Here is a 24,132-nt window from a genome sequence, read left to right as displayed (position 1 = left end):
AGTTCTGAAAATACATAATGAAGGACGTAGTAAGACTTAGGAGGACTTTAGCCCTATTCAGGAAAGCCCAGGTCACCTAAAAGTTCAAGACTTGCTTGTTAGAGCATTGTTTTCCAGATAATTCATATGACTTAATTATTTCTCTGAGTATAATTTTAGGGGAAAAACATTTTTTAAATGAACTGTTTTCATCAGACATAAATCAGATATGCTGCTTCCTACACAGAGATGAATTTAGCAAAACTCATAAGCCTTGTGTTTACAGATGCTATGATTTATGAGATACATTTGTCTACCTGAGGTTATTCTGAACCCCTCACCATTGTTTTAACCTATAGACGCAAAGACCCTGCCTTTTATCACTGAATGCTTCAGTGCATGGAATACTAACCCTTTGGGCAAGAGTTTCTTTTCATGTTGTCATTCTCTTGTTTACATTTTCAAGTGAAATTTCCAAACTTTCAGAAATGACCATATGGACAAGAAAACATATCTGAAAATCTGTCACACTTGACTTTAATTAGTTGTTCTGTGGGGGCTCAGTTGCTCAAAGGAAGAAAGATCCATGATCATTATTTTAAACTTTGCAGATCAATGAAGGCTTCATTTCTGAGTCCGGGTTTGGGACAGGCAGTCACAAGGCACTGACATTTTTATAATAATCTTTATCCCCCAGTGCATCAGAGAGTTCTGGAAAAATTAATGAATTGATTTTGGAAATTTATTTCATTCAATAAAAGATATACTTCATTGAAAATTAAATGTATTCAAAACAAATTCATTAAAAGACACAAATGTTTTATTATCCACAATTGTTCATCCATAACTATAAAATATAAGTTTAGAAGTGTTAGAGAAGTAGCATATATGAAATATAATTGTTACAAAGCTATTATATATACATAAACACATATACTTAAATAAGAATTTGACATGAATTTATAATACATTTCTAATAAATTTAATTCTAAAATGATAATCAACTATAATTATAATAAATAATTAATATATAATAGATTAAATACATCTGACTATATAAAATATTTAATTCTAATAAACTTTAATCTTACAAAGATCGTGATGATTACTGCTTTCATTATCATTAACACAGAACCTCCTGACACTACATGTATAATTCAAGGAAAGGCACCTTTCAAATTGAGTGGTCAGTTTGAAAATTTGTAAAAGTTAAAATTCTTCAAGTTAATATATTTTTTTTAATTACTTTTATTCAGCAAAAAAGCAGAGAGTCCATAAACTAAAATCTGTGGCAGTAGCCACAATAAGGAATACTAAGTAGCATTTTTATGAATTATGTTACTGCATATACTTCTGTTCTAAAAGTAAACCTTGTTTCTAAAAGAAAAGCCTGTTCATTTATTCAGCAAATATTTACTGAGTCCTTAGTCTGTGCCATACACTGTGCTAAACACTGAGGCTACAACAGTGGGAAAACAGCCCTCAAAGAGCTTACAGGCTAGTTGGGGAGACAGACATTGATCAAACGCATAAATACAATTACAATTCTGACTAGTGTTTTGAAGAAGTGACATTTAAACTTTCACCTGAAAGATGAAAGTACATTACTCTAGTCAGGACCAGAACTGAAATTTCTCTTTTAACACCAAGTGACGGGGCAGGGAAGATAAGGCATGTTTGGAAAAACAAAACAAAACAAATAACAACAAAAACAAACCAGAAGTTTCCCTGGGGGAAAATTAGACTGGTCAAAATGAGCAAGACTGATAACATGGCTAGCATTCACTGATGGAGAGAATGACAAGAGATGAAACTAAAGAAACCTCTAGTGGCCATTGTTCAGGGCCCTATAGGCCAGTTAAGCATTTTTACCTTTGTCCTAAAAGCACTGAGAGGTAATTGAAACATCCTAAGCAGGAGATTGACATGAAATAACAAGTCAAGGTCAGCACATTGGGGGTTACTGAACTCAATAGATATGACCTGCAAAAGAACTCCTCAGCACTTCCAACTCTTAAATATTTTTCTTTAAATCTTTTTAAAACCAGTTCTTAATGTCAGTATATCAGAAGACAACCTCTGGTTCTCATATCTCTTCACTCCTGTGGCTTTTTTGGAGGAGGGAGGTTTTCTGATTCCTGTAGCCTTCCCTGTTTTTCTTCTAAGAATCCTGTAATCAGTTTGAAGATGCCTTACCTCAGAGGAGCTTCACATTCCAGAGGGGCTTTGAGACTTCACATGCCAAATTTGGGAACTGCTGTTGTACCAACTTACTTTAGATACTGCAATGGGAAAAGGATATTCAGATATTTGCCACAATTACGTGCCCAGGAAACAAAGCCATTTCAAGAATTCTTCCCCAAATGCCTCATCACCAGTCTTGTCTGACAGCACCAGGACATTATTATCCCCCTCTTTTCTGTCTTTGAAATTGTGAAAGTTGGAAAGAAATCCTGCAGACTCATTTTATATCACAACAGTATTATGCCCAGGTGTTAATTCCCAGCTCTCAGAATCCCCTACTGAAGCAGTGAATTGACAGGCTGTCACTCGGTGATTATTGAATGCAACACCACTACAGAGAGACAAGCACTCTTCTCATCATTCTACATGTACTAACTAATTTAATCCTCAGTATTATGCCCACTTTATAGATGGCAAAACTAAGGCTTAGAGTGATGACCAACTTGCTCATAATAAATGGAGCTAAAACACGAATAGAAACAGTCTTGCTCTAGAACTGACAATAGTGCTATGAATTTTTTTTAAATTTCATTTATCTTGAAATGATTTTCTTGGTAGTCAGTGAGGTCTTGCAGGCAATCAGAGTCTAATCCACACTATAAATCCAGCATCTGCCAAGCACAGTGGCTCAGGCCTGTAATTCCAACGCTTTGGGAGGCTGAGGCAGGAGGATCACTTGAGTCCAGGAGTTCGAGGTTACAGTGAGCTATGACTAGGCCACTGCACTGCAGCATGGGTGATAGAGTGAGACACTGTCTCTAAAAAAGAAAAAATTCAGCATCTAATGAAAAGAAAGATTAAAGAATGGTTGGGGGACATTTATAAGACAACATCACAGTAACTATATAATCACAACTTTCTATACTAAAGTAGACCATTCTATAAATAGATGTCAAAATGTTAATATACAAATTCAAAGGGAATTTAATTATCTCTTCAGATTACATAACTCACTTAGAAATATTTTCCTTCATGATACTGGTGGATAATGTTAAAATTTCCACTAGCAACATCTTGGCTATAAGGAAAGGTAGGGATAATATGAATGAATTAAGGCTTTTTTAGACTCTTACAGCAATCTGAGAAGTTTCAAAGGAAGACAATGAGCTCTTTATTTATAGGTGAAGAAAATACAAGTTTCAATGTCTCAGGAGCCTTTGAATGGAATTAATATTATATTTTACTTTGTATGAGAAAATTTTTTAGAAATTTCTTTAGTTGGATAAATCTTTATTTACATATAAAGTCAAGCTTAGACTCCACAACATGTCAAAGAAGTCCTTAACGATTTGGCCAAACACCTTTTCTGCTTCTTCTCAACTGCAGTCAGTCCCCCTACACCTCCAGGGCCCCTGCTGTCCGGTCCCCATGTCCTTCCTAGTTGCATCATCTCTTTCATGCCCATATGCTTTTGCACGTGCTGTTCCCTTTTCTTACGATACCTTCCTTCAATTTCTTTGGAACCCCTTTCTCTTTATCTTACGAGTGCCTAGGCATGACCAAGTTCAAATAGCCTCTATTTTGTGAAATGGTCCTTAAATTCCTCCTTAATTTCTCCCAAGTAAAATGAATGATTTTATCTACTGTGCTCCCATAGAATTCTATGCTGACTTCTATTGTACCACATCATATTGTCATGGTGGGTTTACGCCTATTTGCTTCTTAAACTTTGAGCCACCTGGGCCCAGGAAATTGGAGTTCAATGAATGTGTTGTTTTCTCTTTGGGTCGTAGGGATTGTAGTAGGTACAGGGAATGTATTAATGAATATAATATGATATTTTAACGGGCAGGTATTGGTAGAAATTGGCAAGGAAATGGATAATCATAATGTTATGTGCTATGTACACTCACAAAACTATGCTTAAGAGGCATAAAGCATTAAAAAAAAAAAAAAAGGATCTTCACTCAGATTTGGATGGGAGGGGTTGAGATAATGCCCAGGCTAAATCTTAAAGGGTAGGGAGCAATTGGCCAAGAAGGGTATTGGAAGAAGACAGGCCTGAAAAAACAGGCAGGGCATGTTTGGGGGAAAATACAAGCATTTCAGTATCACTGGAGAACAAATGAACAGGAAGTAGCAATGAATGAGGTTGAGGAAGAGATGGCAGCTGATATGGCAGAGATAGGAAAAACTCATACACACTGCTGAAGAGTTAGGTATATCTTACAGGTGAGAGATGAATTTGTAGTTGTTCATGAAGAGGAATAATAATGCTCAAATTAAGTTGAGGAACATTGTCCTGACTGTAGTGGAGAAAACACACAAAAAAGGAACATAGGCACAAGACTGTGGCAACGTCTCTCCAAGAGAGATTAGGAAAGTCTAAACTCTGAAATGGCCCTAGGGAGTTACAAGTAGCACCACTGATGCACAATACACCTTTGTTAGATGAATGCATGGATGGATGAATGGAGGTACAGAAAGATAGGTGATTTAAATAAAGTTTAACCAGTTTTTCCTTGCTGTGATGTTTGTGTCTCCCCAAATTCATATGTTGAAATCCTAACCTTCAAGATGATGGCATTAAGAAGTGAGGCCTTTGGAAGGTGATTAGGTTGTGAGGCAGAGTCCCCATGAATGAGATTAGTGCCCTTATTAAAGAGGCATGTGGGATCTTGTTTGCCCTTCCACCATGTGAAGATACAGTGAGAAAACTCCATTTATGAATCAAGAAAGGACCCCTCACCAAACACCAAATCTACTAGCACATTGATCTTGGACTTCCAAGACTCCAAAACTTTGAGAAATAAGTTTCTGTTGTTTATATACTACCCAGGTTATGGTATCTTGCTATAGCAGCCCCAAATAAACTAAGACAGTCTCATACCATAAAAATTGTTACATTGATGGCATTTTATTACCACCAGAGTCAACTTTCAGTTCATTCTTATTACCTGTCCAATACCAAGTATAACTAGCAATGTCCTAATTAGCTGTACATCATACATTATCAATGGCAAAAAACAAAAAAACAAAAAAACAAAAAACAATTGGTTCTTTAGACAGCAAACATTTTTTTTTCTTTTCACATGTAAAACACAGACATATAAACAGTTATACAATATATCCGTAGTATTAAAATTTCATGGATGAGGGGAACAAATAGGAAAACAATATTCAAAAAAGCTCCTTGGGAGGTAATAATGATAAAAGATTAAGAAATGCTATTCTAAATAATTGTTGTAACTCCAGTAACATTTGCTAGTTTTAATCCAGTATGGTGAGTCTTTTTGTTTAATATAATTCTACTTGACACTATCTAAGTATTTGAGGTTTAACTTGGCATTATTGCTTGTTTTGTCTCTGGTATCATATTGACTTTAGGAAAGTATGCCTGAACAGAAAATAGAAATATTCTCATGACTCAGAGGAATGATATTTTAAATGTAATATTCATATTTCATCTAAGGACTACAAGTTATTTTGAAACAATGTTTCATCAATTCTCAAAGCAATCTATTTTATGGGGAAACAAAAAAGAACACTCTTCTATTCTCCTAACCTCTCCCTGTGGAGATAACAATTAGTTATTCTAAATTCAGGCCTTGATATTTTAACTTCTGAGTAACAGACGGCATCTGAGGAGCTGTTTCTGTGATGATCACGGTTCTGAGATGTGAATTTGGTTGCTCAGGAACCTCCCATTACCTAGTACCCAAGGTATCTGCTGAAGAAGCTACTCAGTTAAGGCTAATACAGAATCAACACTGGCCTCAGCATCACACTTATCTACTCCGCCTCTCACCTCTCAAGGTGAGTGAGTCTGTTGAAAAATCATTCTTCCCAGGAAATACACTGGCTGTGATACTATTTCCAAAGAGCGTTGGTCTTCTCGTATATGCAAAGGTGATGCCACAGGCACAGCAGAGCCACTTCATCTGTTCTAGCAAGGCCAGAAGAGGAAGTTCTGGGTTTAACCAGAGTGGCTGCACACATACTGCCACAGTATCTGTCGTTCTAATGAACTTGAATACACTCGTCTGTGCTCCAGGGATTCAGACTGTCCCTTTTAAGATAGAATTATCTTTTAAAACCATTGCTGTGGGGATCAAATGTCTCCACCTGCTACTCTGTTTTCTAAAGGCATTGGGCCATTTAGGTCCACATTATGCTCTTTTAGAAACAACTGAGTCCTCCTATATCTGGGTCTCACAGGGAAATGTATATGCTGAACTTATGGATCAGGATTTTTAAGGTACTAGCCAGGGAATAGTGTAGCTCAAGGCCATTGACCCAGTGTTGTCTGAATGGGTTGAATTTCTTTAGACTAGATATACTTTCTGAGACCTGGGGAAATGCACATTTATCACACTCCCTGCTTCCATCTCACTCAGCTCTTCTTAGTTTCCAAAAGGAGCATGGCTTCCCTCTTTTCTTGATTTTCATGACACTATATGCTCCTGATTTTCCTCCTACTTCTATGTCTACTTCTGCTTGCCTTCTATGGAATCCATTTTCCTGCCCATCCCTTAAATGCTTCTGATTTTTTTCTCTTTTTTCCTCCTCCTCAAAATCTAAATGATTTTATCCACTTTCACAGCTCCAACTATTCTGTTTGTGGTGACTTCTGACCAGCTCTCTGTCCTGCATATCAGACCTGTACTAACCTGCAACTTGAGATCTCAACTCATGTTTTCCAAACTCACCTCAAAATCAACATGTATCAGACTGAATTTATCATGGCTGCTGGAAAGCCTTCGCTCCTATCTTTCCAAGAGGAGTGAATGATGTCCACCTGCCAGAATACTGTTAGAAATCTAGGCATAATTCATGGCCTCTTTCTTCCTCTCCTTCTACGTCCAATTTCATATCAGATGTCATTTTAGATGACATATAGATTTCAGGTATCTTTCAGATACACTGCTGCTACTGCAATACAAGCAAGCACTATCTCTGGTCTGGATTACTTCAGCAGCTCCTAATTGCGATTTCTGCCCCTAGTATTGCTCTCTCCCATCACTTGTCTACACTGAAGGCAAACTAATCTCTAAATCACTAATCTAATCATAGTATTCCACCAGCTAACAGTTTTCAGTTACTATATGTTTCTTTCCTTTTTATTTTTAATTTTTGTGGGTATACAGTACGTGTACATATTTATGGGTACATTAGATGTATTGATAAAGGCATGCAATGTGAGATAAGCTTACCATGAAGAATGGGGTATCCATTCCCTCAAGCATTTATCCATTGAGTTGCAAACAATCCAATTACACTCTTTATTTAGAAAATGTGGCACATATACACCATGGAATACTATGCAGCCATAAAAAAGGATGAGTTTGTGTCCTTTGTAGGGACATGGATGCAGCTGGAAACCATCATTCTTAGCAAACTATCACAAGAACAGAAAACCAAACACCGCATGTTCTCACTCATAGGTGGGAACTGAACAATGAGATCACTTGGACTCGGGAAGGGGAACATCACACACCGGGGCATATCATGGGGAGGGAGGAGTGGAGAGGGATTGCATTGGGAGTTATACCTGATGTAAATGACGAGTTGATGGGTGCTGACGAGTTGATGGGTGCAGCACAGCAACATGGCACAAGTATACATATGTAACAAACCTGCACGTTATGCACATGTACCCTAGAACTTAAAGTATAATAATAATAAATAATAAAAAGAAAAAAAAATAAAACGTATAGTTATTATTGACTATAGTCACCCTGTTGTGCTATCAAATGGCAGATCTTATTTCTTCTTTCTAACTTTTTTTTATACTTATTAACTACCCCTGCCTCCTCCATAGCTCTCCCAGCCTCTGGTAACCATCCTTCTACATTCTGTGTCCATGAGTTCAATGTTTTGATTTTTAGATCCCACAAGTAAGTGACAACATGTTATACTTGTCTTTCTGGACCTGGTTTATTTCACTTAATATAATGATCTCCGGTTCCATGCATGTTGTTGCAAATGACTGAACCTTACTCCTTTTTATGGCTGAATAGTACTCCATTGTGTATATGTACCACTTTTTCTTTCTTTTTTTTTTTTTCTTTTTTTTTTTTTTTTGATACAGAGTCTCGCTCTGTCTCTAGGCTGAAGTGCAGCAGTGCGATCTCGGCTCACTGAAACCTCCGCCTCCCGGGTTCAAGCAATTCCCCTGCCTCAGCCTCCTGAGTAGCTGGGACTACAGGTGTGCACCACCACGCCCAGCTAATTTTTTGTATTTTAATAGAGACGGGGTTTCACCATATTGGCCAGGATGGCCTCTATCTCATGATCTGCCCACTTCAGCCTCCCAAAACGCTGGGGTGAGCCACCAAACCCAGCCACATTTTCTTTATCCAGTCATCTGCTGATGAACATTTAGGTTGCTTCCAAATCTTAGGTATTACAAACAGTGCTGCAACAAACATAGGAGTGCAGATATCTCTTCAATATATTGATTTTCTCTCTTTTGTGTATATACCCAGCAGTGGGATTGCTGGATCATATGGTAGCTCGATTTTCAGTTTTTTGAAGAACCTCCAAACTGTTCTCCATAGTGGTTGTACTAATGTACATTCCCACCAACAGTATACAAGGGTTCCCTTTTCTCCATGTCCTCTCCAGCATTTGTTATTGCCTGTTTCTGGATATAAACCATTTTAACTTGGATGATATGATTTTCATCTCTCTGATAATCAATGATGTTGAGCCTCTGTTCATATGTCTGTTTGTCATTTGTATATCTTCTTTTGATAAATATCTGTTCAAATCTTTTGCCCATCTTTTAATTAGATAATTAGCTTTTATTCTATAAAGTTGTTCGAATTCCTTATATATCCTGGTTATTAATCTCTTGTCGGATGGGTAGATTGAAGATATTTTTCTCCCATTCTGTGGGTTGTCTCTTCACTTTGTTGATTGTATCCTTTGCTGTGCAGAACCCTTTTAATTTGATGTGATCCCATTTGTCCATGTTTGGTTTGGTTGCCTGTGCTTATGGGGTATTGCTCAAGAAATTTTTGCCCAGACCAATGTCCTGGAGATTTTCCCCAAAATTTTCTTATAGCAGTTTCATAGTTTGAGGTCTTAGATTTAAGTATTTAATCCATTTTCATCTGATTTTTGTATATGGTGAGATGTGAGAGATAGTGGCCAAGTTTTATCCTTTTGCATATGGATATCCAATTTTCCCAGCACCATTATTGAAGATATTGTCTTTTCCCTAGTGTATGTTTGTGGCACATTTGTCAAAAATGAGTTCACCATAAATGTGTGAATTTGCTTCTGTATTTATTCTTTTCTGTTGGTCTATGTGTGCGTTTTTATGCCAGTGCCATGCTGTGTTTGTTACTATTTCTCTGCAGGATAATTTAAAGTAATGTGATTCTTCCAGTTTTGTTCTTTTTGTTTAGGATAACTTTGGCTATGGCAGATCTTTTGTGGTTCTACATAAATTTTAGAGTTGATTTTTCTATTTCTGTGAAGAATATCATTAGTATTTTGATAGAGATTGCATTGAATCTGTAGATTGCTTTGAGTAGTATGGACATTTTAACAGTATTGATTCTTTCAATCCATGAACATGGAATATTTTTCCATTTTTTTTTTTTTGGTGTCCTCTTTCATCAGTGTTTTATAGATTTCATTATAGAGATCTTTCACTTTTTTTTGGTTAATTCCTAGGTACTTAATTTTATGTGTGGCTATCATAAATGGGATTGCTTATTTTATTCCTTTTTCACATTGTTCACTGTTGGCATACAGAAATGCTACTGATTTTTGTATGTTGACTTTGGATACTGCAAATTTACTGAATTTGTTTATCAGTTTTGTTTTCTTACAGAGTCTTTATGTTTTTCCAAATATAAGATCATATCATCTGCAAACGAGGAACATTTGACTTCTTTCTTTTCAATTTGGAAGCATTTTATATCTTTCTCTTTCTGACTGGTCTAGCTAGAAATTCCAGTACTATTTTGAATAACAGCAGTGACAGTGGGCATCCCTGTCATGGACCAGATTTTAGAGGAAAAGCTTCTAGTTTTTCCTCATTCAGTATGATACTACCTGTGGGTGTGTTGTATATGGTTTTTATTATGTTGAGATATGTTCATTCTATCCCCAGCTTTTTAAAAGATTTTTTATCATGAAGGGATGTTGACTTCTATCAAATGCTTTTTCAGCATCAATTGAGATGATCATATGGTTTTCATTCTTCTTTCTGTGGATATGATGTATCACATTAATTGATTTACATATGTCGAACCACCCTTGCATTCCACGGATAAATCCCAATTGGTCATGATGAATCATCTTTCTAATATATTGCTGAATTAAGTTTGCTAGTATTTTGTTAAGAATTTTTACATCAATATTCATTGGCGATATTGGTTTGTAGTTTTCTTTCTTTTTTTTTTTTTTTTCCTTTTTTAGATGTGTCTTTGGTTTTAGTATCAGGGTAATACTGGCCTCACAGAGTGAGTTTGGAAATATTCCCTCCTTCTCTATTTTTCAAAATGATTAGAGTAGAATTGCTATTAGTTTTTCTTTAAATGTTTGGTGGAATTATTCAGCAGTGAAGTCATCAGGTCTCAGGATTTTCTTTACTGGGAGACTTTTTATTATGGCTTTGATCTCATTACTTGTTATTGGTCTGTTCAGGTTTTTATTTTTTTCCTAGTTCAATCTTGGTAGGTTTTATGTGTCTAGGAATTTGTTCACTTCTTCTAGGTTTTCCTATTTATTGGCATGTATTTGCTCATAGTAGCCACTAATGATCTTTTGAATTTCTGCAGTGTCAGTTGTAATGTCTCTTTTTCCATTTCTGATTTTATTTACTTATTTGGATCTTCTTTTTTTTTCTTACTATGGCTAAAGGTTTGTCCATTGTGCTTTTCAACAACTGACATTTTTGTTTTCTTGATCTTTTGTATTTTTTTCATTTCAATTGCATGTATTACCACTCTGATCTTTATTATTTCTTTTCTTCTACTAATTTTGGGTTTGGTTTGCTCTTGGTTTTCCAGTTCTTTAAGATGCATCATTAGGTTGTTTATTTGAAGCTTTTTTCTCTTTTGGGACATAGGCACTTGTAGCTATAAACTTCCTTCTTAGTACTGCTTTTGCTGTATCCCATAGGATTTGGGGTGTTGTGTTTCCATTATTATTTGTTTCAGGACATTTTTCAATTTCCTTCTTAATGTCTTCATTGACCCACTGGTCATTCAGGAGCATATTGTTTGATTTCTATGCATTTGTATAACTCCCAAAATTCCTCTTGTCATTAATTTCTAGTTATATCCCAATTGTGGTCAGAGAAGATGTTTGATATTTAGATTGTTTTGAATGTTTTAAGATGTTTTGTGACCTAAAATATGGTCTATCCTTGAGAATGATCCATGTGCTGAGGAAAAAAATGTGTATCCTGTAGCTCTTGGATGAAATGTTCTGTAAATATCCATTAGATCCATTTGGTCTGTACTGCAGATTAAGTCTGATGTTTCTTTGTTGATTTTCTATTCAGTACTGAAAGTAGGGTGTTGAGGTTGCTGGCTATTATTGTATTAGGGCCTATTTTTTTCTTTAGCTCTAAAAATATTTATTGTATGTATCTGGGTGCTCCAGTGTTGACTGCATATATATTTACGATTATTATATACTCTTGCCAAATTGAACCCTTTATCATGGCACAGTGACATTATTTGTCTCATCTTACAGTTTTTGTCTTGAAATTTATTTTGTCTGATATAAGTATAGCAACTCCTGCTTTTTTTCTGTTTGTTTGTTTCCATTGGCATGGAGTATCTTTTTCCAGTCCTTTATTTTCAATCTATGTGTGTCTTTACAGGTGACATGTGTTTCTTGTAGGCAATAGATCACTGGGTCTTGTCTTCTCATCCATTAAGCCAGGCTATGTTTTTTGATTGGAGAGTTTAGTTCATTTACATTCCATGTTATTACTGATAGGTAAGGACTTACTCCTACCATTTTGTTATGTGTCTTCTAGTTGTGTTGTGGTCTTCTCTTCCTTTTTTCTTTTTCTGCCTGTCTTCCTCTAGTGAAGATGATTTTCCCTGGTGAGAGAATTTAGTTCTTGCTTCTTATTTTTTGTGTATCCATTGCATGTTTTTGGTTTTAGTTTACCAGGAGGTTTGCAAATACTATCTTTTAAGTCATTATTTTAACTTGATCACTTAACACTATTTGCATAAGTAAACAAACAAAAAGTAAACTAATAAAAATATGCCTTAACTTCATCCCCCAACTTTTAAACATTTTGTTGTTTCTACTTATATTTTATTGTACTGACTGTGTCTTGAAAATTTGTTGTAGTTTTTATTTTTGATTGGTTCATTGTTTAGTCTTCCTACTGAGGATAAAAGTAGTTTACTTACCACAGAGACGGCGTTATAATATTCTTTGTTTTTCTGTGTACTTACCATTACCAATAAGTTTTGTACCTTCGACTGATTATTTATTGCTCATTAATGACCTTTTCTTTTTGATTGAAGTACTCTCTTTAACATTTCTTGTGGGGTGGGTCTGGTATTGATGAAATCCCTCAGCTTTTGTTTGGGAAAGTCTTTATTTCTCGAAGGATATTTTTGCTAGATATCCCACTCTAGGGTAAAAGGTTTTCTTCCTTTCAGCACCTTAAATATGTCATGTCATGCTCTCCTGATCTTCTTGTGTTTGGATATTAATATCTTTCTCTAATTTTGGAAAGTTCTCTGTTGTTATTTCTTTGAATAAACATTCTACCCTTATGTCTTTCTTTTTCACTTATTTAAGGTCAATAACTCTTAGATTTGCCCTTATGAGCCTATTTTCTGCATCCTGTAGGCATGCTTCATTGTTTTTTATTCTTTTTTCTTTTGTCTCCTCTGTATATTTTCAAATACCCTGTCTTCAAGGTCACTATTTCTTCTGCTTGATCCATTCTGCTATTAAATGACTGTGATGCATTCTTCAGTATACAAATTGCACTCTTCAGCTCCAGAAAATTTCCGCTTGACTCTTTTTAATTATTTTAATATCTTCGTTGAATTTATCTGATAGAATTCTGAATTCCTTCTCTGTGTTACTTTGAACTTGTTTGAGTTTCCTCAACACAGCTACTTTGAGTTCTTCATCTGAAAGGTCACATATCTCTGTTTATCCAGGATTGGTCCCTGGTGCCTTATTTAGTTCATTTGATGAGGTCACATTTCCCCAGACGGTGTTGATGCAAGTTAGATATTCTTCAGTGTCTGGACATTGAAGAGTTAGGTATTTATTCTAGTCTTTTCTGTCTGAGCTTTTTTGTAGCTATCCTTCTCAGGGACGCCTTCTGGAAATTTGAAAAGACTTGGGTTTTGTGATCTAAGCTGTGTCTATTTTAAGGGGCACCCCAAGACCAGAAATGCTGTGATTCTTGATGACTTATAGAGGTATCACCTTGATGGTCTCAGTCCAGATATGGGAGAATTCTAAGTTACCAGGCAGAGATTTGTTCTCTTTCCTTACTTCCTTCCAAACATACAGAGTCTCCTGCTCCATTTTGAACCACGTAAACCTAGGGACAGAGTGAAACAAGCACCTCTGTGGCCACCACCACTATGACTGTGCTGGGTCATACCTGAAGCCAGCAAAGCACTGGCTCTTATGCAGGGCCTGCTGTAACCAGTCCCTGGCTACTGTGTATGATTTCTCAAGGACCTGGGGCTGAACAATCAGCAGGTGGCAAAGCCAGTCAGGTCTGTATCCTTCCTTTCAGGATGGCAAGGTTCCCCAAGCCCTGGGTGGGTCCAGAAATGCCATCTGGAGTCAGGAAGTAGAGCCAAAACCCTTGGAAATATATCGGGTATTTTATTGTATTACAGCTGAACTGGCACTAAAAACACAAGACACAGTCCTTACCACTCTTCCCTGTCCTTTCCAAAGGTACAGGAGCCTCACCGTATAGCCACCACCACCCCAGTCATGATGAGTACTTCCAGACTACCACTGATGTTCCCTTAAGGTCCAAGATCTCTTAAGTCTGCTTCTGGTGGATGCTGCCTAGGTGGGGACTCACCCTTCAGGGCACTGGGCTCCCCTCTGACCCTGGGCAGGTCCAGAAATGTCATCCAACAGTCAAGTCCTGGAATCGGGGACTCTAAAAGTCTGCTTGGTGCTCTACCCACCATGGCAGTGTTGGTACCTAAGGTGCAAGACAAAGTCCCCTTTACTTTTCCCTCCGCTTTTATCAACAAGAAGCAGTTTTGTCCCACAGCCACCATAGCTAGTAATGGGCTGAGTCTTACTTGCCAGCAAGTCTCAGAGGTTCACCCAAGACCCAAGATGTAGTACCTGGATATCTCTGCTGGTTATTTGGGGCCAAGGGCTCTTCAGTCAGCAGGTGATGAATGCTGGTAGGTCTACATCCTTTTCTTCAAGGCAGCGAGTTCCCTTCTGGCCCAGGGTGTGTCTAGAAATGTCATCTGGGAGCTAGGGCCTGGAATAGGGGCTTCATGACTCTGACTGGTGCCCTATCCTGCTGTGGCTGAGCTGGTATCCAAGAGGCAACACAAAGTCCTCACCATTCTTCCCCCTCTTCTCCCAAGTGGAAGAAAGGGGTCTCTTTTACAACCATAAGCTGTGCAGCCTGGTTTAGGGGAGAGGTGATGCCAGCACTCCCTTGATTACCCAAGCTGATGTCTCAGTATGGAGTTGCCTAAGAGTTGCAGTTCTTAAGACCTAGACTGCCTTTCAAATTTACTTGGAGATACAGAATACTGTAGCCCTCTGTGGTGAGGTTTACAGGCACTCAGTTTCTGACTGCTGGGATCTGCAATTCCCTCTCTGGCTAGGCCTGGTTTAAATATTCCCTGTGTGACTGGGCATCAGCTGAGTTAGGTCTGGTTTTCATTTCTGCTCTAGCAAGACAGCACTGAGTTTAATACCTCACAATTAGTGTATTCTCCCTTCCCCAGAGCCCAGAGATGCTCTCCATTACCAGGCCATTGCTGGTGGGGGTTGAAAGGGATAGTGACAGTGATTCAGGATTTTTTTTTTCTATTTCTTCAGTGGTATTTTCAGCAATATAAAGTTAAATCCAGGTACTATAGGTACTCACCTTATTTGTAGTTCTTATGAAGGTGTTTTTTTGTTTTTTTGTTTTTTTTTTTTTGCTATGTAGATAGTTGTTAACTTAGTATCCTTGTAGGTGGGACTATGTCCTTGCAGGGGGATGTGGAGCCTTCTGTTCCACCATCTTGCTCAGCCTCCCAATTCAGTTGTTACATATTTCTCAAGGCCCTCTATTGTCTGGGTTTTTTTCTCTTTAACATCTTTCAAAACAACCTTACCTTTTTTATACAACTTCTTCTAGGTTTTTAAACTCTCCTCCCTTTTTTCCCTTTTCTCTCCCTCTCTCTCTCCCTCTCCATTTCATCCAGAAATTTAATGTTCACATGTATTTCCATCAAACTTTCTTTGTTAGTACACTATCAGGTCTCTGGCCTGTTCATTTATCCTTTTGTCATGGAAACCTCCCTTCCTGCCCTGCCCAAGTTATAGTAGTTCTCATTCCAATATGCTGTCAGATGAAGCTGGACATCATCACTAACATCACCTGTATCTGTCTGCCTGTATCCCTTGCTCCTAAGCACATACCATGATTCTGTTAATGAATGTAAAAATGATATTTCCTCTGCCTGAAATTGCATTGCATCATCCTCCATCTACCATTCCCACCTTTATCCAGCTAAATCTTCATAATCCTTCAATATTTATTTTAGGGAGCATCCTTCTGAAAGGTTTTCCTTGATTTTCCAGGCTATGCTAGGTGACTCTCCACTATGGTCTCATGGTGATGAATGAGCTCTTACAGTGAAAGTCTAATCACACCGCTCCTCTGCTCAAGATACATCAAAGGTCCCTATTTTACTCAGAGTGAACATCAAAACGTTTATAATGGCCTAATGTACCCTATAGAATCTGCCCCCTTTTCCTCATTACCCTCATTTTTTACTACTCTCTTCTTTTCTCTAAGCTTAAGCATGCTACCCCTTTTGTGCCATGGCAATAGCTGGGATGCTCTCCCTAGATAGCCACATGACTAACGCCCTTGTCACCTTCAAACCTTTGCACAAATGTCCTTTTATCACTGAGGCATACTAAGTCACCCTGTTTTAAAATGCAATCTGCATCACTCCTTCCCACCTGCAGATTCCTATTCTTCCTTTCTTTTCTCCATTTCTATAGCACTTATTCCCTCCTATCAAACTACACATTTTTATGACTCTTGTTTATTGTCTGTTTCTCCTTATGAGAATGTAAGCTCCACAGGGAAAGATATTTTTATCTGTTTTGTTTACTTGAATCCTCCAAGTGCCTACAGTGATGACTGGAACTTAATAGGTGCCCAGTAAATGTGTTTGAAGAAATGAGCCCTGATTATATTGTGCTACAATTTCTTCCTTGTCTGCCTACCCACCACCAAACTGTACACTTTTTGAAGGCAGGGGATTTTACTATTATGTCTATTTACAATATCTTAGCACATTTCCTCATAATAGTGGGTTCATAATAAATGTTTACTAAGTGCATGTATTTATCTCTGACCTCCCTACTCCATAGTTTTGCAGGGTTTGTGATGACACCATGTAAAATCAGAATATAAATGCAACAATGTTGTTTTCTTAGTAGGGAAGCGTCATTATAAACTATCACAGTATCTGGGATCTGCCGAGATGAGGACTCCAATACGGACCAATATGAATATTTCTCTTACAGAGTTTCTGCAAAGGTTAAGAAACCCCCAGAGTCCATGTGGCCTTTTCCTCTTCCTATACCTATAAGTGAAACAATTATTTTAATAAGCTAGAAACCAAAGGGAAGACAGAATTGTAGAGCTTGAAAAATAATATCTTGCCTTCTGTGACTTTTCTTTTTGTTTCCTTTCTCAGAGCTCTTCCTGCCATGATGCAGTGGGTCCGCACACAGAAGCCAGGAGAGAGTGGCATCAATATTGTCACTGCCGATTTTGTAGAACTTGGTGACTTTATCAGCACTGTCATAAAGCTCAACTATGTCTTTGATGAAGGAGAAGCCAACACTTGATAGCACTACTTGGAGTTTCCATGATTAAGATGGAGAAGGCTCATTGTATTAGGGCATATTATCTGTAAACAATCTGATCTTCCTATTTCACTGAGTCTCTGAAGGGAATAGGGTTGGTAGTGGGTGGGAAAAGGGGAAAAACTATTTCTTCAGTGATTACAATCATACTCTTCATTACTATAAATATTTCATTTCCCATTTGATGTGTGAAATCTACTTCTAGTGTTAGGAAGAAAAAATAAAAAAAAGACCAGTAACTTTGTTTTTCAAAATTAGTCTTTGTAACATAGAACTTACATGTGTTTACTTGATTAGATTCTCTATTTCCGTCCTACAGCTCCTACACTGTCTATATCCTGTAACCTTTCTGCTCCCTCTCTTGCTCACTCTTTTTAATCAGATGCTATATGGAAATCAAAACAATTGAATGCCCAACATTTTGTGTATTACATTGTTGTCTTAAGACGTACTTGTTTTGTGGGACTTGGTATAATACTCTATAGTCATCTGCAGTTGGGCAATCATAGCTAACTTTTGGTCATAGAAAATCTGCATCAAATCAGTTTCCATGCATCAGTAATATTGAAGGTCATAATCAGTGATTTTTGTTATATGAAAATAATAGTGTTTCACAGTATTTCTATTTAAGGCAGCTATAAATATAGGATAAAAATATTTTTGGAGAACTGTGAATGCCAACTTCAGAGGGAATGATGATTGAGGGGTGAAAGAGATGGATGGCATTTTAATTTGGCAATCTCTTAAATAATATTTCCCTGCAAGTACCCAGTACATGGTAAGGTACAACTGTGTTAAAATTGAAAACTCTGAAAATAACTCTTTAAAAGGCCTTCTTAATGATGCTCTTGATGAAAGAAAAAAAAAAGAGAAGGAAGGAAGGAAGGAAGGAAGGAAGGAAGGAAGGAAGGAAGGAAGGAAGGAAGGAAGGAAGGAAGGAAGGAAAGAAGGGAGGAAGGGAGGGAGGGAGGGAGGGAGGGAAGGAGGAAGGGAGGAAGGGAGGAAAGGAAAAAGGGAGGAAGGAAGGAAGGGAGAAAGGGAGGAAGGAAGGAAGGGAGGGAGGAAGAAAAAAAAAAGACTGCAAGCTTTCCTGCCAATTTGGGATTTTCAAATATTTAATTCTAAATTCCATATTTTAAGGAAGATTTTTCAAGAAACTTCAAGTTTTCAACTTGAAGGAAAGAGGAAGGCTGACAGAAGGAGTTAGAGCAATGTTTTTGAAATTATGTCCATGAAATCACAGGGATCTGTGAAATATCTTTAGGAAACTCTTGAAATTTATGAGATCTGAGTGGACTTGTTTAAAATTGGCATTGACTCCTCACTTCTGAGTTTCATCCTGTCTGAAGGATGAGATTAAGGCAGAGGCAAAAGTTTCATACAAAGTTTCTGCAACCTAATATTTAATAGTCCGGGTCTACAGGGAAGAACAATGACATAGCTTGAGCATTACTTCCTCCTTGGAGTCTCTGTGATATTTGACAACTCTAAAAAGTGAAAAAAAAAAAAAAAACTTACTAAGAGCACAATAATCCTTGGCTATGTACTTCACAGGAATATTGTGAGGTGTTTATAAAAATTATAAAATTTGATGACATTATTACAATTATGAATTATTTTATTTTCATGTTTAGAAATAATCACACCGCAATAGTTTCCTAGGATAATACAGTCCATGAAAAGTAGGGTCATAGAGAAATAAAAGCATGCCCTCAGCTTTTAATGAACTTAAATGTAGGACATATGGCTTAATCTCTTAGACTTAGATAAGGGAGTTGAATTCAAAACTATATGTGTCAAGATCATAAATAATCAAGAGTTGATTTCAAGATTATAAATACTCATGATCAGAAAATAGTACTTATTAGCAATTAAAGGGAGGGAAAGGAATTGTTTATACTGAAGAGAATGTTTTTAAGGAGTGTGTATGTACCTGTGGTATACTAAATAACATACATGTACACACAAAATGTGTGTATACATTTGGGTTGTGTGTAAATATCTTGCCATACACAATATACAAACATATGCCCACTCCTGTGCAAGCATACAGATTCAAACATACACAAACACACATAGATATGGACAGACACAGAACAATTCTTCTTTTCAAATGAAAACATTGATAATATTAAATAATTTAATTTTAAGACTGAAACCCTTAATCATGTGTGAAAAAGAGTAATAAAACCTTTGAGAGTAGAGTCTATGATCACATTAAAGTATTTTTGTAAAATAATTCTAGCGTAGGACTTAATTATTTTTAAAATATATTTCTTTTCTTCTCTCCATTTTCCCTTCCCTTGTAGTTTTATTATGTGAAAATGTATATGAATCCTTTTAAAATGATTAGGATTATTGAAATGTATGTCCCGTACATTTGGTTTTGGGACAGACTTTCTCTCTAACTGGCTATTCATTTATCCTTCAGGAGGATCTTTAGCCAAGCATACTTGCAATGACACACTAATTTAATGTTATAATAGAAAACAGATTTTTCATCATATTAATGAATAAAATATAGAGGTAACTATGTTGTATTTTCTTGAACCTAGATACTTTCTCATAGTGTTTGCTTAGAATTAACTTTGTCCTATTTGTCAACTGGGTGCTGGAAAAAAACAAACATGATGAAGCTTTTGAATAATTGTGTGGTTTTTTAACTAGGGAAAGGTTTGTACTGCTGCTAATGATATGCACCCAGAAACCTTGTTAGACAAAAGGCACTTTCAAGCCAATGCTATGCTTTCCGTGTGGACATACAGTGCCTATGTAGCAGGCGCTGAGAGTAAATGGACTTGCCTTAATTTATAAAGGAGGGAAGAGGTAGCAGGGAGCCATAGATCCTCTAGCAAGAGGGGGAGTTTACTAAAAGGGAGTCCTTGGAAATGGGAATGGAGAGAAGGTGGCTTTGACTGTCTTCTATCCATTAGCCCTGCCCTGGAGCACACTGGGGAAGCATACTGCAGGCCTTCCAAAAGTGAAAAATGGTGATATGCAATCGAAGCTTACCCTCAGCCTATGCACCTTTGTCTTAGCTGAGCATTGTCTTTTCAGAGAGCTTGTAGCACAAGGGCTACACATGGGCTCCAAGATGGCGGTAGATACAGCTTGGCGCACTTTTTGTTTTGCTTGTTTCTTAAGACTGTTTCACAAGTCCTGCAAGGCAAAAAACAAGACAAAACAACCAAACAAATACAATCTAACTTTTACCCAATCTACAGCAGGAAATCAAAGGAGTGGGTGCGATGAGAGAAAATATGCAAAGAGATCATTTTTAAGTTTGCTTTCCTTTCCTGTCTGTAATTTTCAAGGACTAATATAGTAAATTTTTCTTCTGCCAGTATCATTTATGTCTCCCTATTTGCCACACAATCATGTAAATGCAGAGAATGAGGAGGCAGCTTTTAAAAGCCTTAGGATATTCTATATGATGACCTCAATATTTACTTTCAGCCATACTGGGAAAACTTACTTTTCATGGAGTGCCACCTAACAGTGAATGTATTAGAGTATAAAATGTTTGCCATGTATACACCCATATGTGCACATACACACATTACACAAACACACACACACAGAATGCACATTTCACACACATACACTTATTATTCAAGTTGAAACTGCACTTGAATCAATCTGATTCTATTGTTGTTTCAACTCTTAAAATCAGTATCTCCTACATTAGTAGATATAAACATAATTCAAATATTTAAATATTTAAGAGGAGAAAGGTAACTAGAAAACCAATGAAAAGTGAGACCATCAGAAATAGAAAATGCCTGGCACTAACAATCTATCTAAATTGTCAATTTCACTTCATATTAGAGAATCCAAGATGGACTAGACTATAAATTACAAACACATACACACATCTTCACTTAAAGTTGTTTAAGTTCTTTGAAATTCTGACATGTTTTTAGCCAGGGTTATTTGTTCAGGATCTTCCTTGTTAGGATTCCAGACTGGAAAGTTGGAAGTCTCAGGAAATGCATGTTTCCATGAGTTTTTCAGTTTTACAGTTTTACCGATCCAACGACACAATCTTTTAATCTTTGGTCACTCAACCAAACAGGAGTTCCATAGGCACAGTGCTCATACTTTGAATTGCTAATAGAAAATAATGCATAACGTCCTCAGGATATGCTAAACAAGGTTTTTAAGAGCATTTTATTTTACAGCACTTTAGTCTTTTCAGCTAGATTTCAGTGACACCATAGTGTAAATGCTATATTTGCCATAACTTATTGGTGGCTCCTGTGTTACATACAGTTTTAAATAATGCTCTAAATTGTTTGTTTTCCCAATGATAATGATAAAATGTTCCGTAGAATTTGTAAAACATGTCAATTGAATCTGTTGAAAATTGTGTAACTGTTATTTCAATTGTGATACTATTTTGCAGGTATTAGTTTTAAATGTATATTTGTATGAGTCAAAAGTATGTGCTTGTATGTGGTATGCGTGTGTAAGTATATAATCTCTTATCAAAAATCAAACTTATCCTAAAGAAAAAGGGCACATTGTGACCAGCCTTAATTTATTAACACTTTTTCATTGTTGCTGCAATTTGGATTTAAAATTGAAACCGAAATTAAGTTTTTGTTAAAAATGGTGTCTTTTAATTTTTTGAGGAATGGGCTTTTAGAACCTATCTGAGTTCCCACAAGCAAACTGTCCAGCTTGTGAGGCACCCCCATTGCTTTTCGAAATAATCAAACATCAATTCATGTATTAACTTCATCAACACACAGACTAATTTGTTTTCATCAGCAATAAAACCAGTACACCTTGAAAGTTGACCTTCCCAACATGGCACACATTTTTCTTTAATGATAAATTTTCCATGAAAATTGTTTCTCCAAACCATTACTTTTTAAAATTCAATCTTCTCAAGTAAAATAAACTGCCTTGGTGTTAGGAGAGCTTTTAAAGGCCCACCCATACTAGGTGATTCCAACATGGTTCTCTTCTCGAGAAAACAAGCAGGCAACCTGCACACTTTTCCGGTCTGCCCCACGTGTAGAATTAGTCTAGCGATAGAAAACTCGTGACTGACGAGGATCTACACACGTGGTCATGCTTGAAGCAAAAATTCTGACCTTCTTTGGGCTTGGCATCTGGGTACAGAATATTAATTAACTTTCTTACTTCCTTTCTTTCTCCATCCTTAGTTATTCCTTTTCAACATTTAGAGTTGCCAGGTAAAATACAGGATACCCAGTGAAATTTAAATTTCAGATAAACATTATTCCTTTAGTGTATTTCTCATATATTTTATCAGAAATATTTTCACTTAAAAAAAGTTTATCTGAAATTCAAATGTAACTGGGTGTGTCCTATATATTTTTTCTTAAATCTCACAGTCCTATCCACACTGCCTTTCTAATCTTTTTCAGTTGGGCTAACGATAAGGGGCCAGATCTGCCTCCCTCCATACCCCTGTGTTCAGATACCTTATGAGTATCTGCAGTCATAATGTCCTTGAAAAAGGAAAGCATTGGTCAGCTCTAGATACTGAAAATGCTTTTTGAAGGGCCAGCTTGAATACAGATGGGATACTCAAGTAAATATCTTCATAAGATGAATGCCACCATGTTCAACATTTCCCTTCGCCAGCCTGTTGTGAGGTCCAAGTTTCCCCATTAATCCCTTATGTAGCATTTCCCAGTAACTGGGAAAACCAAAACACACCGACATATTATTAGAAATGCTCCTAAAAAGTGGCAACACCTCCTAACTTAGTACCAGGACCTCTTTTAAATTCAATGTCTTTTTTCTTTCAGAGAGATAACAAACTAATTCATTATTTCTCCCATTAACACCTTACCACAAATTATTTTTATCACGTTAAAACTGGTCATCTACGGAATCGTAGAAAAGGTGATATAGGAAGGAACTGTCTTCACTGCTGGAAGAATAAAAGAGTCTGAGGTATAGACACTGCCCTGCTGACACCTCCTCAGAACATTGTTGGGAGACTGGGGAGGCAGGCACGAGTGGGGGATAGAATCTGACCTGACATGAAGCTATCACCTGGCAGAGAGACTTGTCAAAGAAAATTATAACAACCAGCACTATTTTATTGTTTTGGAATTGAAAACCCAAGAAGCCCCAAAATAAGAACAGTGAGATCAAAGGCTAGTTTCTAAAAACAGTGTAGAAAATAGAAACATGTTGGAATTCCTAAATTCTAGCTTTCAAATACTCTCGTTTCCAAAAGTGAATCCTTGACAGAGCCTGAATGTAGACAGAGTTTTGAAACATTTTCGGTAGCTACCTCCTCTCTTGAAACGCCTATAAGTGGCAGAAGAAAATCCAAATCCTTTAATATAACATGTCCATCTCCTGACTCCTGCTTACACACATTTCCATTGATTTGCTTCAGTTCTGGAGGATGGGAATTTGCAGGGCTGGTGACATTTCCTTCATTAGACACCAGGAATTCACCAGAGAGAGACAGATTTGTGCCTTCTCTTTTTAGGATCTGGTCATTGATACTTTAATAAATGTGGTGTAAAGAAAATCCATGCCTACAGTCTGTATAGAAAATGTGAATTTTTTTGATAAGATTGTGTTCTTAATGTAAAAAAAGTTTATTTGTATTCAGTGAAATGCCTAATAAAGTCCTGGTATCAATTATCTTTATTTTTATTTTAATATTCATCAGTGCTTCATTATAAGCTCAAAATGGATCTCTTAAATAGGGCATGACTCAGATCATCAAAAAATATAATTCTTTTTTAACAATGTGAATCATCATATTAGGGTTTCTACCATAAAAATATATATGTATATTATCTACCACTAAAGTCAACGCTGTGAGTCCTTCAATTTGTATAAAAGTTAGGTATCTGATGTCCA

At 36.8% G+C, this 24,132-nt stretch overlaps 1 protein-coding gene across 1 annotated transcript in view; it reads left to right on the top strand.

The window, feature by feature from the left end:
• PLCXD3 (phosphatidylinositol specific phospholipase C X domain containing 3) overlaps window positions 1–17,359 on the top strand; it is a 187,028-nt gene extending 169,669 nt beyond the window's left edge. The window contains exon 3 of the mRNA NM_001260577.1: window positions 17,097–17,359. Within this exon, the coding sequence (NP_001247506.1) occupies window positions 17,097–17,250 (154 nt within the window). The 3' untranslated portion in view covers window positions 17,251–17,359. The remainder of the gene's footprint in view (window positions 1–17,096) is intronic.
• The last annotated feature ends 6,773 nt before the right edge of the window (window positions 17,360–24,132 follow it).

Source organism: Macaca mulatta, chromosome 6 (assembly GCF_049350105.2).
Source record: "Macaca mulatta isolate MMU2019108-1 chromosome 6, T2T-MMU8v2.0, whole genome shotgun sequence".
NCBI classification, from domain to species: Eukaryota; Metazoa; Chordata; class Mammalia; order Primates; family Cercopithecidae; genus Macaca; species Macaca mulatta.
This window is presented reverse-complemented; position numbering and strand designations above follow the sequence as displayed.